Here is an 18,549-nt window from a genome sequence, read left to right as displayed (position 1 = left end):
GATTGTTGTTGTTTTTTTTCAGGCAAATGGAAAAATTATTAAATGCACAAAACCTCCATTAATAATCCACATTACCATTACAGGCATGTTTTTTCTTTAATAATAATAAAAGTCTTGATGTTGAATTACAGCAACATAACTGAGGTAGTGATTTACCAACAACTTTATTATTATAAAATAAAGGAAAAAATAGCCCAACTTTATATTATAAAATAAAGAATATTTTAACTTATGTATAAAAAGGGGACCAGTCAAGGAACTTAAAGAATACTTGGCATATTCAATCATAAAATGAATGAAATTAAAAATACTGAGGAAAAGTTTACAAATATTCTCACGTAAAAAATATACTTTAAACTACAAGACTAAAACGGAAGTGTTAAATCGTATCAATTAACGTTGAACTGGATGTTGTAGTTCTTTCAAGCGTGCAGATCAATACAGGAAGTGGTTGTAGGCCGGAAATAAACTACAACTCCCATTTACCACTAAATCTGTTAACTCAGTCGCGGGTAAACCCATCGCCAGTAATCCCCGCACCTTCAACTCCTCTGCGGTATTTTTCCGCATTTAACTCAAAATACACCCCTTAACACACAAAAAATGGACAACAGTGGCAAAGAAAAAGAAGCTATACAGCTAATGGCCGACGCCGACAAGAAATGCAAGTCGTCAGGTTCTTTTTTGGGAGGAATGTTCGGCGGGTAAGTAACCATGTACGAGTATACATTATTGTCGCATATTCTCTTGTAATTCATATAAACATGTATTACGTAACCAAATAAAAGGGCGACGGCACGTTATTCGTGTTTTTGTACTAATTAGCCGACCTCCCGTTACTGTAAACAATTAGTTCGTCATTATTTTATATTACATATGTAGGACATTTCTTTCTACTTTACGGCAGCTGCCTAAAGATCTTACGTGCCGACAACGAGTCTGAACGATGTCTTTTCATTGATGAATTATAAGTGAATTGGAATACTGCCGCTTTTAAAAAGCACGTTAACAGTTATTTGAATTTGTTATGCACTTACACTAATCAAAATTATGTAAAGACAAGTGTTTATTTCACGATAATAACTGTCTGACCATGCAGTGACGTCATATCGTTTTCCCTAATTCAATGGCCGAGTCGTTAATTAGTATAACCACGTATGTATTCAGATCAATAGGTTACACTTTGAAGCAATTTATTGAATCTTTCTTTTCTCTTTTTTTATAGAGGGCATCATCACAAAGTGGAGGAAGCCTGTGAAATGTACTGCAGAGCAGCCAACATGTTCAAGATGGCCAAGAACTGGAGTGGTGAGATAAGAACCTGAATAATAATTAATAATACCCAGCACTTTAGGAAGATGCTGCCAGATACCTAGAGACAGACTACAAAAGGCAATATTAAACTACAGATTCATTTGAGTTGATTTTTATTTATAGGTGCCGGTGGAGCATTTTGCAAGGCCGCTCACCTTCACATGCAATTGCAGAATAAACACGACTGCGCCACTAGTTTCATCGATGCTGGCAACGCGTACAAGAAATCTGATCCCAATGGTAAGGATAGTGACTGGTGACATGAAACCGTAATAAAGCCTGCAAAATAAAAATAAAATCTCCAGGAAAATTTAAATTGTATGAATAGAATGAATGGAATTGCTTTAAGTTGTCATATTTTAACTCCTGGCAGCCATTTTGTGTCTTGTCTGTTCTTCCACTTCTAACTTTTGTCCTGCTACGTAGCCTAGCATGTAGTATGTCTTAAAATTTCTTTCCTCATTTTCCTTCTTCATGCTGCCAAAAGAGGCAATCAAGTGTTTTAATGCCGCCATCGATATTTACACAGACATGGTAAGAATATGTATGAAAAAAAACAGACATGTTACCAGATACACAAGATGTGTAATGCTATCCTATTGAAGGCTGTATCAAAAAATTCAACTGGCTCTGGCATGTATTTATTAAGTATTAAATACTTACTAGGGAAGGTTCACCATCGCGGCCAAACATCACATCAGTATCGCCGAAATCTACGAGGCTGAGTTGGTGGATATTGAAAAAGTACAGTGAAAATTTATTCTGGAATTAGTTGGCACTATCATGTGAAAAAATTAATAATAAACACGACATACAACAATATTTCTTTTAACTCCTGCCCAGGCAATTGCACATTATGAGCAAGCAGCAGACTACTACAAGGGAGAAGAATCAAACAGGTATTCTAAAGTATCCATAAATGCAAGGAATCCATATTGAAGTGAAATAAATCAAAATATATCTAGAAATAACTCCTGCATTGATAAACAAAAACGTGATTAGTATACAATCAATTAAATTGTGTATCTATATTAAGACATTGTTTCTTCCTATAGTTCAGCCAACAAGTGTTTATTGAAGGTTGGGGCCTACTGTGCTCAGCTGGAGCAGTACCAGAAGGCCATTGAGATCTATGAACAGGTAAAACCTAGTCACATAGAATAAAAAAATAAAAAATAAAGACATGGGGCATGGCATTGATCTCTGTGGGACACCGTGAGCCAAAAATACACATGTACACTCATGTATACACATGTACACACATGTATACACATGTACACGCTTGTACACGCTTGTAAGCACTTGTACACGCTTGTAGGCGCTTGTACACGCTTGTACACCCTTGTACACTCTTGTACACTCTTGTACACTCTTGTACACTCTTGTACACTCTTGTACACACTTGTACACTCTTGTACACTCTTGTACACCCTTGTACACGCTTGTACACGCTTGACACGCTTGTACACCCTTGTACACGCTTGTGCACCCTTGTACACGCTTGTACACGCTTGTACACGCTTGTACACCCTTGTAGACGCTTGTACACCCTTGTACACGCTTGTACACGCTTGTACACGCTTGTACACCCTTGTAGACGCTTGTACACCCTTGTACACCCTTGTACACGCTTGTACACCCTTGTACACGCTTGTACACGCTTGTACACGCTTGTACACTCTTGTACACGCTTGTACATGCTTGTACACGCTTGTGTACTCTTGTGTACACGCTTGTGTACTCTTGTGTACATGCTTGTGTACTCTTGTGTACATGCTTGTGTACACGCTTGTGTACTCTTGTGTACACGCTTGTGTACACGCTTGTGTACACGCTTGTGTACTCTTGTGTACTCTTGTGTACTCTTGTGTACTCTTGTGTACTCTTGTGTACTCTTGGACACTCTTGGACACTCTTGGACACTCTTGGACACTCTTGGACACTCTTGGACACTCTTGTACACGCTTGTACACGCTTGTTCACGCTTGTACACGCTTGTACACGCTTGTACACCCTTGTACACCCTTGTACACCCTTGTACACCCTTGTACACGCTTGTACACCCGTGTACACCCTTGTGCACCCTTGTGCACGCTCGTACACCCTTGTACACCCTTGTACACCCTTGTACACCCTTGTACACGCTTGTACACGCTTGTACACGCTTGTACACGCTTGTACACGCTTGTACACGCTTGTACACGCTTGTACACGCTTGTACACTCTTGTACACGCTTGTACACGCTTGTACACTCTTGTGTACACGCTTGTGTACACGCTTGTGTACTCTTGTGTACTCTTGTGTACTCTTGTGTACTCTTGTGTACTCTTGTGTACTCTTGTGTACTCTTGTGTACTCTTGTGTACTCTTGTGTACTCTTGTGTACTCTTGTGTACTCTTGTGTACTCTTGTGTACTCTTGTGTACTCTTGTGTACTCTTGTGTACTCTTGTGTACTCTTGTGTACTCTTGTGTACTCTTGTGTACTCTTGTGTACTCTTGTGTACTCTTGTGTACTCTTGTGTACTCTTGGACACTCTTGGACACTCTTGGACACTCTTGGACACTCTTGGACACTCTTGGACACTCTTGTACACGCTTGTACACGCTTGTACACGCTTGTACACGCTTGTACACGCTTGTACACGCTTGTACAGGCTTGTACACGCTTGTACACGCTTGTACACGCTTGTACACGCTTGTGTACGCTTGTGTACGCTTGTGTACTCTTGTGTACTCTTGTGTACTCTTGTGTACTCTTGTGTACTCTTGTGTACTCTTGTGCACTCTTGTGCACTCTTGTGCACTCTTGTGTACTCTTGTACACTCTTGTGTACTCTTGTGCACTCTTGTACACTCTTGTGTACTCTTGTACACTCTTGTACACTCTTGTGTACTCTTGTACCCTCTTGTACCCTCTTGTACCCTCTTGTACCCTCTTGTACCCTCTTGTACCCTCGTGTACCCTCGTGTACCCTCTTGTACACTCTTGTACACTCTTGTACACTCTTGTACACCCTTGGACACTCTTGGACACTCTTGGACACCATTGGACACCCTTGGACACCCGTGTACACCCTTGGACACGCTTGTACACGCTTGTACACGCTTGTACACGCTTGTACACGCTTGTACACGCTTGTACACGCTTGTACACGCTTGTACACGCTTGTACACGCTTGTACACGCTTGTACACGCTTGTACACGCTTGTACACGTTTGTACACGTTTGTACACCCTTGTACACGTTTGTACACCCTTGTACATGTTTGTACATGTTTGTACACCCTTGTACACGCGTGTACACCCTTGTACACCCTTGTACGCTCTTGTACGCCCTTGTACACTCTTGTACACCCTTGCGCACTCTTGCGCACTTGTACACTCTTGAGTACTCTTGTGCACGCTTGTGTACTCTTGTGCACGCTTGTGTACTCTTGTGCACTCTTGTGCACTCTTGTGTACTCTTGTGCACGCTTGTGCACTCTTGTGTACTCTTGTGTACTCTTGTGCACTCTTGTGTACCCTTGTGCACTCTTGTGTACTCTTGTGCACTCTTGTGTACTCTTGTGTACTCTTGTGTACTCTTGTGTACTCTTGTGTACTCTTGTGTACTCTTGTGTACTCTTGTGTACTCTTGTGTACTCTTGTGTACTCTTGTGTACTCTTGTACACTCTTGTGTACTCTTGTACACTCTTGTGTACTCTTGTACACTCTTGTGTACTCTTGTACACTCTTGTGCACCCGTGTACACCCTTGTACACCCGTGGACACCCTTGTACACCCGTGGACACCCTTGTACACCCGTGGACACCCTTGTACACCCGTGGACACCCTTGTACACCCGTGGACACCCTTGTACACCCGTGGACACCCTTGTACACCCGTGGACACCCTTGTACACCATTGTACACCCTTGTACACCCTTGTACACCCTTGTACACCCTTGTACAACCTTGTACACCCTTGTACAACCTTGTACACCCGTGTACAACCTTGTACACCCTTGTACAACCTTGTACACCCTTGTACAACCTTGTACACGCTTGTACACGCTTGTGTACTCTTGTGCACGCTTGTGTACTCTTGTGCACGCTTGTGCACGCTTGTGCACGCTTGTGCACGCTTGTTTACGCTTGTTTACTCTTGTGTACTCTTGTGTACGCTTGTGTACGCTTGTGTACGCTTGTGTACTCTTGTGTACTCTTGTGTACTCTTGTGTACTCTCTTGTACTCTTGTGTATACTCTTGTGGACTCTTGTGGACTCTTGTGGACTCTTGTGGACTCTTGTGGACTCTTGTGGACTCTTGTGGACTCTTGTGGACTCTTGTGGACTCTTGTGGACTCTTCTGGACTCTTGTGGACTCTTGTACACTTTGTGGACTCTTGTACACTCTTGTGGACTCTTGTACACTCTTGTGGACTCTTGTACACTCTTGTGTACTCTTGTACACTCTTGTACACCCGTGGACAACCGTGGACACCCTTGTACACCCTTGTACACGCTTGTACACCCTTGTACACGCTTGTACACGCTTGTACACGCTTGTACACGCTTGTACACCCTTGTACAACCTTGTACACGCTTGTACACTCTTGTACACGCTTGTGTACTCTTGTGTACTCTTGTGTACTCTTGTGTACTCTTGTGCACTCTTGTGCACTCTTGTGCACTCTTGTGCACTCTTGTGCACTCTTGTGCACTCTTGTGCACTCTTGTGCACTCTTGTGCACTCTTGTGTACTCTTGTACACTTGTGTACTCTTGTGCACTCTTGTGTACTCTTGTACACTCGTGTGTACTCTTGTGTACTCTTGTACACTCTTGTACACTCTTGTGTACTCTTGTACCCTCTTGTACCCTCGTGTACCCTCGTGTACCCTCGTGTACCCTCTTGTACACTCTTGGACACTCTTGGACACCCGTGGACACCCTTGTGCACTCTTGTGCACCCTTGTACACGCTTGTACACTCTTGTACACCCGATGACACCCTTGTACACCCTTGTGCACCCTTGTACACGCTTGTACACGCTTGTACACCCTTGTACACGCTTGTACACGCTTGTACATGCTTGTACACCCTTGTACACCCTTGTACACGCTTGTACACGCTTGTACACGCTTGTACACTCTTGTACACCCTTGTACACCCTTGTGCACGCTTGTGCACTCTTGTGCACTCTTGTGCACTCTTGTGCACTCTTGTGCACTCTTTTGCACTCTTGTGCACTCTTGTGCACTCTTGTGTACTCTTGTGCACTCTTGTACCTTCTTGTGCACTCTTGTACCTTCTTGTACCTTCTTGTACCTTCTTGTACCCTCTTGTACCAACGTGTACCAACGTGTACCCTCTTGTACCCTCTTGTACCCTCTTGTACACTCTTGTACACTCTTGTACACTCTTGTACACTCTTGTACACTCTTGGACACCCTTGGACACCCGTGTTCACCCGTGTACACTCTTGTACACCCTTGTACACGCTTGTACACGCTTGTACACGCTTGTACACGCTTGTACACGCTTGTTTACGCTTGTACACGCTTGTACACGCTTGTACACGCTTGTACACCCTTGTACACCCTTGTACACCCTTGTACACGCTTGTACACCCTTGTACACCCTTGTACACCCTTGTACACCCTTGTACGCCCTTGTACACTCTTGTACACCCTTGCGCACTCTTGCGCACTTGAACACTCTTGTGTACTCTTGTGCACGCTTGTGCACGCTTGTGTACTCTTGTGCACTCTTGTGTACTCTTGTGCACGCTTGTGTACTCTTGTGCACGCTTGTGTACTCTTGTGCACTCTTGTGTACTCTTGTGCACGCTTGTGCACTCTTGTGTACTCTTGTGTACTCTTGTGTACTCTTGTGTACTCTTGTGTACTCTTGTGTACTCTTGTGTACTCTTGTGTACTCTTGTGTACTCTTGTGTACTCTTGTGTACTCTTGTGTACTCTTGTGCACTCTTGTGCACTCTTGTACACTCTTGTACACTCTTGTGTACTCTTGTACACTCTTGTGTACTCTTGTACACTCTTGTGTACTCTTGTACACTCTTGTACACTCTTGTGCACTCTTGTGTACTCTTGTACACTCTTGTACACTCTTGTACACTCTTGTGCACTCTTGTACACTCTTGTACACTCTTGTACACTCTTGTACACTCTTGTACACTCTTGTACACTCTTGTACACTCTTGTACACTCTTGTACACCCGTGGACACCCGTGGACACCCGTGGACACCCGTGGACACCCGTGGACACCCTTGTACACCCGTGGACACCCGTGTACACCCGTGGACACCCTTGTACACCCTTGTACACCCTTGTACACCCTTGTACAACCTTGCACAACCTTGTACAACCTTGTACAACCTTGTACACCCGTGTACACCCGTGTACACCCGTGTACACCCTTGTACACCCTTGTACACCCGTGTACACCCTTGTACACCCGTGTACACCCGTGTACACCCGTGTACACCCTTGTACACGCTTGTACACGCTTGTGCACGCTTGTGCACGCTTGTGCACTCTTGTGTACTCTTGTGCGCGCTTGTGTACTCTTGTGTACTCTTGTGCACGCTTGTGTACTCTTGTGCACGCTTGTGTACTCTTGTGTACTCTTGTGTACTCTTGTGTACTCTTGTGTACTCTTGTGCACTCTTGTGCACTCTTGTGCACTCTTGTGCACTCTTGTGCAGTCTTGTGCACTCTTGTCTACTCTTGTACACTCTTGTGCACTCTTGTACACTCTTGTGCACTCTTGTGCACTCTTGTACACGCTTGTACACGCTTGGACACCCGTGTACACGCTTGGACACCCGTGTACACGCTTGGACACCCGTGTACACGCTTGGACACCCGTGTACACGCTTGGACACGCTTGTACACGCTTGTACACGCTTGTACTCCTTGTACACGCTTGCACACGCTTGTACACGCTTGCACACGCTTGTACACGCTTGTACACGCTTGTACACGCTTGTACACGCTTGTACACGCTTGTACACGCTTGTACACGCTTGTACACGCTTGTACACGCTTGTACACGCTTGTACACGCTTGTACACGCTTGTACACGCTTGTACACGCTTGTACACGCTTGTACACGCTTGTACACGCTTGTACACGCTTGTACACGCTTGTACACGCTTGTACACGCTTGTACACGCTTGTACACGCTTGTACACGCTTGTACACGCTTGTACACGCTTGTACACGCTTGTACACGCTTGTACACGCTTGTACACGCTTGTACACGCTTGTACACGCTTGTACACGCTTGTACACGCTTGTACACGCTTGTACACGCTTGTACACGCTTGTACACGCTTGTACACGCTTGTACACGCTTGTACACGCTTGTACACGCTTGTACACGCTTGTACACGCTTGTACACGCTTGTACACGCTTGTACACGCTTGTACACGCTTGTACACGCTTGTACACGCTTGTACACGCTTGTACACGCTTGTACACGCTTGTACACTCTTGTACACTCTTGTACACTCTTGTACACCCGTGGACACCCGTGTACACCCTTGTACACTCTTGTATACGCTTGTACACGCTTGTACACTTGTACACACTACACTTGTACACACATATATCCTTGATGTATAAGCAGGTTGGTGCTAGCACAATGGACAACCCACTGCTAAAGTACAGCGCCAAGGAGTATTTCTTTAAAGCGTCGCTGTGTCACTTTATTGTGGACGAACTCAACGCCAAGGTAAGTGTGTTTTTTTGCGTTCTCTTTACCTACTTCATGGAGAGTTAACATGTGGTCCCCTTGCAGATCGCTGTGGAAAAATACGAGGAGATGTTCCCGGCTTTTACCGATTCCAGAGAATGCAAACTGTTGAAGGTACACGCTCATCCGATTCTCCTTGTTTTTGTTCTTAAACCCATTCCTTTTTTTAATTTTTATATTTTTTAAAGAAACTGCTGGAAGCTCATGAAGAACAGAACAGTGAAGCTTTCACAGAAGCGGTAAGTCTGCATAGAAAGTCCAAGTAAACATTCATGCAGTATGACTACTGTGTCTTGAGTACACATTTATTCAAAAGTTTCAGCTTTTACATGTGTTTTTTCATCTCAATTTAAATTAGGTGCGGCGAGCTGTAGGTTCTGTCGGAATTCTTTCAAAGTATTTATTGGTCCCAAAAGTTTTTTGAAATAAACACCGATATTTTCTCTCCCTCAGGTGAAGGAGTTCGACTCCATCTCACGTCTGGACCAGTGGCACACCACGCTGTTGTTACGTATCAAAAAGACCATCCAGGGCGACGAGGGGGACCTCAAATAAGAGCCGACATCCAAGTTACCCGCATGGTCCCCCCCCACACACAAAACAACACAACACTGCTTAACAGTATTGCTTCCCTACAAAACAGAATGTAATTCTCCAATTCTCTCAAGCGTAACTTTTATGTTTGTCACATTTTATTGTTGAATTCTGTCCGGGACGGTAGCAAAACAAAAATACATTGACTAGTAATCAATGAATTGATATGGATGGATCCACCCAAGCTTTTATGCAACTGTATTACACAACAACCTGAAATTGACGCCATTCCATTATCAATTCTAACAGGGGTATTTGCACTTTATCACAAGCATGGTTTCCCTTATCCACTTGTTAGCGAGATAAAATACTATATATAAAACCTTGCCTTTGAAAGGCCCTAAAACTACTTGGGTACAGGTTCATTTCATATTACTGCACATGATTTAACTTATATAGACACATAATTATAATGTAGTCGTGTGTTTGGAAAGTTGAAAAATGCAATGACTGTTAAACATAACATCAGACACTTTATTACTTCCTACTAACATTATTATAATCCATTAGGATTGTTTCTTTCAGTCATCCGATTGAAATGCTGACTGATGGCTAACTTGGCCACCATCATGTTGTCCACCCTTTCAATTCGCATGTTCCCCACCCTCTTACCAAAGTTTCCAGCTTTTCTCGGATCAAAAAAAAAAAAAAAACACAAATAAAATCTGTGTGCTTTTTTGCGAATGGACAATAAAGTTGTATTCAGTCCTTATTGTGCTCAACACTCACTTTTATTGCAGAGTGATGCAACATCTCACTTTAAGAAATCAACCATACTAAAACTTGATCACATCATGTGTTAAATATTAATAAGTGAAAAAAAGTGTTTTTGTTTCTCACTCGAGTGCTGTTGCCAATTTGCAATAAATATAGTTGATGTTGTTTTTTTAAAAGGTCTTCATGCCAACCACAAATGCTGTCTCAATTAAGTTCTTAAATATGGAGTCCAATTATATTAATGTTTGTTCTTAGGGATTATCATTTTGTGTGCCTGCTTTTATGGTTTCCATGGTTTTTCGCCTTAGTTGCTCCTCCCTGCACATCTGCTCAGACACCACCACCGTCAAAATGTCAGGCTGTGCCGTCCCCCCATCGGGAGCCAGGATAGTCTGCGAGGCAGCCTGCTCCAGCAAGGACGACACGGCTGGGGGATCATCCACAGTAAGCAAATGGGTACTCTCTGAAGGCTCGGCCTCCCCGGGTATGGCAAACTGGCCGTCCAAAGTGACCACGCCGCTGTCGTCCGTCTCCGTCCGAACACTGGGTGGATTCCCACTGTGGACGAGGGTGAACCCACCCGTGTCGCCATGACCGACCAGGGTTATGCCTGGGCCGGCCCAGTCTGGCGGTAAGGTGACCTCTCTGGTCTCTAAACCCAAGACTGTGGTGGCAATGTTACGTTTGCGTGCTTTCTGCGTGGCTCTTTTTCTCTCTTGAGCCGCCACCCTTCTTTCTTCTTTGGATTTCTTTTCTTCCACGTTGTCCTGAAGAACCACCAGGTAGTTCTTCCATGGAGCATTGGCATCGTGGGTCTAAAAATTAAGGAAAAATGCACAATTTGTTTGTACTTTGTTGTATGATTTACCTTCTTTCACCAATTGCTTTACTGTTTTTCAGGCTCAAGTCTACACTAGAAGAAAAAAGCAACCAGGATGAACCAAGTAAGAAAAAAATTGTTCTCTTTTAGGTCATTCAACTCTGGAAAATGGAGAATACCAGGCTGAAGAAAGGTTAGTAGTCAGGAAATTTTAAAAGTTATGAAGTGGGATCAATTTTTCTAAAAGTGGTGGTATACGCACTCGAGTTTAGTAATTTTACTCACTGTGGTATGCCGTCGAAGTGTAGACTGATCAGTAAACGTGCGATGGCACAAGCTGCACATGAATGGCTTCTCGCCAGTGTGAATCCGCTGATGGCGCTGAAGAGCGTTGAGCTGCGTGAAATGTTTATCGCAGAACTTGCAGCCGTAGGGTCGTGCACCTGCATTCAGTTTGTCCAAAGACAAAATCAGAATCGCGACAGGCACCACAAGCAGTCCGGATTCATACCTGTGTGCACATTCATGTGCTGCCGTAGCGAGTTCCTCTGGGCGAAGCCACGGCCACACTGCTCACACTTGAACGGCTTGGATCCGGTGTGGATGTTAGAGTGGTAGCGTAAGTATTCCTTGGAGGCGAAGCTCTTGCCACAAGCCTCGCACATGAAGGGCTTTTCACCTAAAATCAAAATACAAGTCAAAGACAGTCCAGTGAAAACCAAGTGGTCGCCTTACCTGTATGTGAGCGCTTGTGATAGGCCAACATGCTTTTCTGGGTAAACCGGGAGTCACATACATCGCAGGCGAAGGGCTTTTCACCAGTGTGGATCCTAAACACAACCACAATACAATGATATATTGTATTTACTCACATATAAGCCCCCCTTAACCTGTACCTGTGGTGCATGTTGAGGGCCGATTTCTGGGTGAAACGGGCGCCACACTCGGAGCAAACGTAAGCCTTGATGCCACTGTGCGTTCGCTTGTGTAGCAACAGCGAGCCTTTGGAGCTCAACAACTTGCCACATTCGGAACACTCGTGCAGATGTGTTTCGTGCACCTGAAAAGGCCAAACTGGGAAAGTCAGGGAACGGGTCGGGTCGCCAGTGGAGGGTTGATGGGAGTTTGTCATAATGTCATGCATTGTTGGATACCATTGAAATAAGTACTTGTGTCTTACCATCTTCTGATCTTAACTTGAGTTTTGATACTCCTAAAAAGTTCTGACCTGTTTGTGGTGGCGCACTACGTCCTTTTTGCGTTTGAACTTCTTGTTGCAGACCTCGCAAGTGAAGAGCCGCTCGTTGCTATGGACGTGCTTCTCGTGGATCCTCAAGTTGCTACGATTGGAGAAAGTCTTTTCGCAGGTTTCGCAACGGTAGACCATCTCGGCTTGGCTCCCATGGCAGGTCCTCCAAGAGAAACAGAATCAAGTCTACAGTCTACAGTCATCCCACTTTTGTAGGAACCCACCTGACCGAGCTTACCTGGTATGTTTCAGATAACTCTTCTCATAGTGGAAGACCCTCTGGCAATGATTGCAACTGAACTTCCCTTTGGAGGACCTCCTGGACACAGCGGCGGACCCTTCCTCGTCTTCGTCCTCGCACGCAGAGTACAGCAGGGTTTCCTCGGCCTCGTTCAGACTCAGGGTGTCCTCGTCAAAGTAAGAAGAGGGTGAGTACGCTTCTGCATCGTCGTCAAACGCCTCTTCTGTCGGAATGCGCCTCTGGAGGACTCTACGACCACCTAAACTCATTTTAAGTTTAGCAGTCTTTGCCCTAGACCTTTTCAGGGGTCGTTCAGGACTCTCTGAGAGAATCTCTCCACCGGTCTCGGTCACTGTAGACGACTCTACTACCACATCTGAGCCGAATACGTCGTTCTCGACGCAAATCCTGGCCAGCTCTTTGCAATCCAGAAGCTCTGCCGCCATGTGCACGTCGGCAATCCTGGTCTGGGCCAACTCCACCTTCCCAGTGTACACAAACTCCAAAAAGTCAAAAAAGTCACATGGTGGCATGTTGGAGAGTGGGATTTGGTCTGGAATGGCATCCTGGGATAGGAAAATTTGACTGAAATAGCCACTGGAGGCGGCAAGGACCACACGGTGAGCCTGGAAGGCCTTGGATTGGCCCTGGTAGTCCACCTGTACTGTGATGTCACTCAGGTGTCCTTGCAATCTTAGGTGGTAAAGACTATCCAGAACCTTCTGGGAGTGAGACTGGGAGGTGAGCTGGACCATTGCCATGGAGTGAATGATGGAAACAAGACACAATACTACAGTACTTCTGGATTCTCCAATCAGGTGACCCACAAAAACACACCTGAGAACATAACACTGGCTTAGAAACCAATAGTACTTGCATTTATTTTACTGTGTGTAGCATAATTACTCCTGATACATCATTTCATAGCAACGATCGGTAGTTAATTTTTTATTGTTTTTAGCATTTCATACACTGTCTGTTTTTTTTGCTGTTGACTTGAAGGTTAGCATAGCTGCCAACTAGGAATCAAAACAAGCTAACGGTACATTCGCTTTATTGATTCGGGAAATGTCGGATCGTTTCTCCGGGTTCGAATGTAAGCATCAGTCGGCGCTTTGAATAGTGTTGATGAGACATAGGGGCTTTCTTACCGTAAGATCGCTAAAATCGCAGCCCGCCTGAAAACACTGCCATCTGATTTACCCCAAAGTCAGACGTAACTTGATCCTCTAAAAGGTGGACAGCACATCCACTTAGATGAGATGTGCAAGCGATCAAAGTGCAAATAATTGAAGATGTTAATTAAAATTTTTGAATGATCCGATGCTGAGTATTAGGATCTATTTTTGTCTTTGTTATTATCTGTCATTTTAACGATTTTGCTCCTTGCTAAAATACTGGATGTAGTTTTGTCACCAAAGACTTGCCGTAGTTGACTTTTCCACCACGTCAACAATGTACCCATGCGCAATGTGGAATTACGACTCGCCATTTCTGTGTTTTACCGATCTGGGATCAGCGTTACAGCGTCATAATACATATATTTTCTTTGTTGTTTACGATGACTGAAATCTAAGCAAATTCACGTCGAAATACTCATTACCGATTAACTACACTACATTATTAATCCTAAAATTTTACGACACACCAACCGACCAATTTGCGTTAGATCCATATTAAATTCTGACGCTACCACTTATGTCCGCAAGAGGGCACCTTTGCGCAGATTACCAAACATGAAAAATTGATACTAATGTATTTTTTTTCAGTGATGGCTATTCATAACGTGATCATTTTTAGTTTTTAATGTCTTTTGTCATTTTGAAAGCCAGCAGCCAATTAGTTCTTCACACTTTATATCAAATAAGGTACTCATTCCTTTCTAGCTAATATATAGCTTAGAGTTGTCATTGTATAGACAATTGATAAACAATCTACCTTTCCTTTTGCAGTGTAGGTAATTTGTTCAAACTCCAGATTGCATCAATCAATCTCAAAAATGCAAAAGCCATTGTAAGCATCCATGCAAAGCTAGCAACACGGGTGAGAAGGCTACTCTGCTGTTGCCAAGGCTTCTTGTCTCCTCTACAAAGAAATCCATACACCTCCCATTTATCATAATGAATCCTGCAAGCCTGCAGTGGAGCCTCACTCCGGTGACTCATACTGCACGCAAGACCAGAGCTTTGCACTCCAACTTTTATTTTAAAATTAATTCCATTCAATCCACAGTAGCGGACCAAATTTTTATCACATTAAATAATAATTAACTAATCAAAATATTGACATATCAAATGATATGATTCTACTCCAGTCCCTCAGAGGTCAGTCATTCAAAATGGTAATTCATCAGCTCTATAGACTGTATTTTCTGCAGTATAAAATGCTACTAAAAAAATTAAATTTGCAAATTATCATAATCAATAATCCACTTTATTTATGGATCAGCATTGATTAATTTTGTAATATTCCCTTCAGCATAGATTCATCTCGTTGATTTATAAGAAAAATAAACAGTAGTACTACTAAAACTCCATCTAGTCGATGTATAACACTATAACAACTACTACTACTACTTCATCTACTACTACTACTACGACTACTACTACTACTACTACTACTACTACTTCTACTACTACTACTACTACTACTACTACTACTACTACTACTACTACTACTTCTGATGCATATTATAATCCAGTATTATAATCCAGTGTGCTTTATATATACAAAACACATTTTAACAATAACTTTTGTCCCCGCAGATTACAACAATGAGGATGTGGAAAAAAAAAATCCCCCTAACTATACCCAAACCAAGGCAAATCCATCGGATGTCCACGCAGAAGCAACTCAGCTCCTTTCCAGGTATGACTCATACTCACAGCAAATGTTAAAAAGCAGAACCCAACCGCGAAAAAAGCAAAAGCGCTCCAAAAAGAACCGCAGTTTTTTAGACAATCAGACAAAAGCCGAGCCAGAACGACCGCTTTTTGGGTCTCGCTCCGTGTTCTGCGGTGGTTTGGCCTTCCGCTCTCCTCAGCCTCATTCGACAATACATCAATCATCCTAGTTTTGTTTTTTTTAGGCTGAAATACTTCCAATTTGTAGCGCAGTACATTCTTGCATTTTGATGGTGACCTGGTGAACGCTTTTCTCTATTTACAGAGGGTGCATGAACTTGCAGAGTTGTGTTAAGGTCATGAGCCGTCTCCTCACACACGCGTGTCGAGTGTCGGTCTGTCACGAATGGCTGAGCGCCACACCGCCAGAGTCTAGACCTGGCAACTTGAGCACAGCCAAATTCCTCCAAAACAAGACCGGGGTTAAAAACAGTTTGTAATTTGCGGTCAAATGTTGAGGGCCCTTTGAGACTTGAAAATATTTGCAGCGGCACCAGGCCAAATTTTTCCATCATCGACAAATATTGAATTTAGGACGACGGCTTCTGGCTTGGCTTTTTCATTCCCAGTTTGCGAAACAGTAAAAGGACACGAGGTCATAGACTTGGAAGCATGTCAAGTATATTTAGTTTTGTGGTACACTGTAAGATTTTTACCATGACAATAATGCTAATAATGCCTTTAAATGGCTTTAGTATAGCATAGCTTTGGATGTGCTATTTTTCACAGTTCTCAGGTATTTGATGATTCATCAAATCAGGTCGCATACAAAATGATTCCATCAGGACATTCCTGAATACCATCTTTGGAGGACTTTATCAGAATAAATAAAGAACGACTCAGTGAGCAAATAATGGCGCGTGAAAGTGCTAAACAAAGAAGATGCTTCTCTGAATGGATGGCGTGGAAAAGAAGCTTTTCTTCATTGAACAAGTCGTCCTTCCATTGATGAAAAGATAGATGGCATTCCCAGATGGAATTTCTTTGGCCTCTGACTCACTTGCGTGTGTTCCTCCCTCCCCCTCCTCCTCCTCTACTCGTCCTTGCTAGCATTTCCTCCATTGTAACCGTACCCAGCACTCAAGACGCCCCAAGGACGGCCGACGTGTTCGGAAATAGAGCGCTTGCCTTCTGCGGCTAAAATAGACGACGTCGGCTTTCGTAAATGACTCACGCGCTTTTTTGATCACATCACTTTTGGCGCACGGTTATTCGATTTTTGAGCCACAATCATACGTCAGCTCGAAATGTTGATGTTTTGATTTGGAATATCCTCAAATAACTCTTATGTTGTATGAGATTATAAATTGCATATTCCCTTCCTTCAAACTCCAAATTCCAGAGCTCATTTGCAAATTCAGCTTCGGCTTTTCCTGTTTTTCTTTCCGACGGATTTAATAGCCGAAAGCCATGCGTAGAATTCTAAACATTAAACCCCCGAGCTGAGCAAATCGCCCGCAGGGACCAGAGATTTGGTGGAGATTACCGACGTGCCTTTTTTAAAGCGGCCCGGGGAAGCGACTCCCAATTAAATAAACGCTTTCGTCGAGAAGGACGACTGTTGACTCAACGGCTCAAGGCCAATTGCTTTTCATCAAGTCAAATATACACCGTCTCCGTATACAGTGTCAAATGGACTCCCACGGGTTTGCTTTGGAGACATCTACGTATTTTCTTTGAAAACTCAATGGACATCTGAGCTTTCCGGCAAATGAAATTCATCCAACAGTCCCTTTCTTGGCATTTTTTAGAAAGTCAAAGTGTCATAGTCAATGCGTACAAGGTCAGATTGTAGTACTTTGTGAGTCCAAAATCGGTTTAAAAGACGGAAAAGACTGACAAAGGCTTCGCTAACTCATCTGAGTATGACCAAAAATGGTGTGGCGGAGCAAGAAGAAGCATGTGATCGTGGGAGGTGGGTTGGCAAGACGCGAGACTGACACGTTTACACGGAGGAGCCAGACAACTATGTGAGCTTGTGAGATGTGATAGAACACGGAACAAGATGGAACTGATGCGAGTCGTGAGGCCAGTGAATAAAAAACTGTTGGTGTAAAAGTCAGGTTTGTCGACAAGACCCGAATAAAAAATTGCCTTTGTGTGCATCATTTTCGGAATATTTAGTGTATTCGGGAATACAAAAGTGAAGCAAATACAGTCAACCTGGGAGAATAAAGGTATCAAACTTTAATACAAAATTAGAATTTAGTTTAGTGTAAGGTTAGAGTAAACTTATTTTTTAGTGTGTCTGCTTTGTATACCAAGTTCATTTAAATGTGTTTATGTTATATTATTTTCCCCCCTGTATTCTACAAAATGTAGGAATAAAGAGGAAAGCTTTCTGCAATACTATTGTCCTACGTATGCAATCAGTGGATTGCCATCAGCTGCTTCTTGCAGCCCAACCCCCACTGGTCCAAGTTTGTAAGTCAGCTCGGTCGGTTCTGCAACAACCTGCCCCCCCACCCCACCCACAGTGGCCCAACCCCCCATTGATTCAACGCTGTCACCTATGTATGTGCAGTAAAGTTCAACTTTTTTTTTTTGGACCTATTGAAAATGTTGGCCATCAAAGTGCAAACCTTTGACCATTTTGACTCATTTAAGAGCACCTTTTTTAAATAATATATTTTTTCACATATTTCATTATATACAGCTGTGTATGATGACTATAAAGGCTTTAAATTTTATATGAAGGCATAACATCTCATTAAACTAGGCTTCCATTTCAAACTATTCCAAAAAAAATGTAACTTTTCATACAGGACAATCTTCCTGCAATACTAGTGTGACACAAATGCAATCAGTGGATTGCCATCAGCTGCTTCTTGCATCCCAACCCCCACTGCTACAAGTTTGTAAGTCAGCTCGGTCGGTCTGGAGCAAAAAGCTGCCCCACCACCCACATTGGCCCAACCCCCGTTGATTCAACGCTGTCACCTATGT

The 18,549-nt window shown here is 43.4% G+C and overlaps 3 protein-coding genes and 1 long non-coding RNA gene across 5 annotated transcripts in view; 2 read left to right on the top strand and 2 right to left on the bottom strand.

The window, feature by feature from the left end:
* Positions 1-18,549, bottom strand: part of chgb (chromogranin B) — a 141,188-nt gene that overhangs the window by 14,058 nt on the left and 108,581 nt on the right. The window lies entirely within an intron of this gene.
* On the top strand, positions 495-10,385 carry napbb (N-ethylmaleimide-sensitive factor attachment protein, beta b). 2 transcript variants are annotated; one of them, XM_077741135.1, is made up of 11 exons: positions 495-704; positions 1,226-1,308; positions 1,438-1,554; positions 1,802-1,848; positions 1,981-2,058; positions 2,158-2,213; positions 2,370-2,454; positions 8,951-9,058; positions 9,125-9,193; positions 9,268-9,318; positions 9,533-10,385. In XM_077741135.1, the coding sequence occupies exons 1-11, from the start codon at positions 604-606 to the stop codon at positions 9,632-9,634; spliced, it is 897 nt and encodes a 298-aa protein (XP_077597261.1). In that variant the 5' UTR covers positions 495-603; the 3' UTR covers positions 9,635-10,385. The 2 variants fall into 2 exon arrangements, with proteins under 2 accessions (XP_077597261.1, XP_077597271.1); XM_077741145.1 differs by having other exon boundaries at positions 496-704; positions 8,954-9,058.
* gzf1 (GDNF-inducible zinc finger protein 1) lies at positions 9,750-14,170 on the bottom strand. Its single transcript, XM_077741021.1, has 8 exons — positions 13,852-14,170; positions 12,698-13,537; positions 12,439-12,622; positions 12,107-12,270; positions 11,946-12,040; positions 11,722-11,889; positions 11,496-11,653; positions 9,750-11,205 (listed from the first exon to the last, which is right to left on the bottom strand). Exons 2-8 carry the CDS (start codon positions 13,459-13,461, stop codon positions 10,642-10,644), a joined length of 2,097 nt encoding a protein of 698 aa, XP_077597147.1. The 5' UTR covers positions 13,462-13,537; positions 13,852-14,170; the 3' UTR covers positions 9,750-10,641.
* On the top strand, positions 13,344-18,087 carry LOC144212994 (uncharacterized). The gene is made up of 3 exons (XR_013329859.1): positions 13,344-13,518; positions 15,466-15,568; positions 17,926-18,087. It is a non-coding gene; the product is annotated as an uncharacterized LOC144212994 (long non-coding RNA).

This window comes from Stigmatopora nigra, chromosome 2 (assembly GCF_051989575.1).
Source record: "Stigmatopora nigra isolate UIUO_SnigA chromosome 2, RoL_Snig_1.1, whole genome shotgun sequence".
In the NCBI taxonomy this organism is placed as follows: Eukaryota; Metazoa; Chordata; class Actinopteri; order Syngnathiformes; family Syngnathidae; genus Stigmatopora; species Stigmatopora nigra.
This window is presented reverse-complemented; position numbering and strand designations above follow the sequence as displayed.

Coding starts and splice junctions, on each gene's coding strand:
- napbb (XM_077741135.1), top strand. CDS start 604: ATGGACAACAGTGGCAAAGAAAAAGAAGCTATACAGCTAATGGCCGAC. Junction 9,059..9,124: donor TGGACGAACTCAACGCCAAG/GTAAGTGTGTTT, acceptor GTCCCCTTGCAG/ATCGCTGTGGAAAAATACGA. Junction 9,319..9,532: donor GTGAAGCTTTCACAGAAGCG/GTAAGTCTGCAT, acceptor TCTCTCCCTCAG/GTGAAGGAGTTCGACTCCAT.
- gzf1 (XM_077741021.1), bottom strand. CDS start 13,461: ATGGCAATGGTCCAGCTCACCTCCCAGTCTCACTCCCAGAAGGTTCTG. Junction 12,041..12,106: donor GCCCTCAACATGCACCACAG/GTACAGGTTAAG, acceptor GGTTGTGTTTAG/GATCCACACTGGTGAAAAGC. Junction 11,654..11,721: donor GCACATGAATGTGCACACAG/GTATGAATCCGG, acceptor AACTGAATGCAG/GTGCACGACCCTACGGCTGC.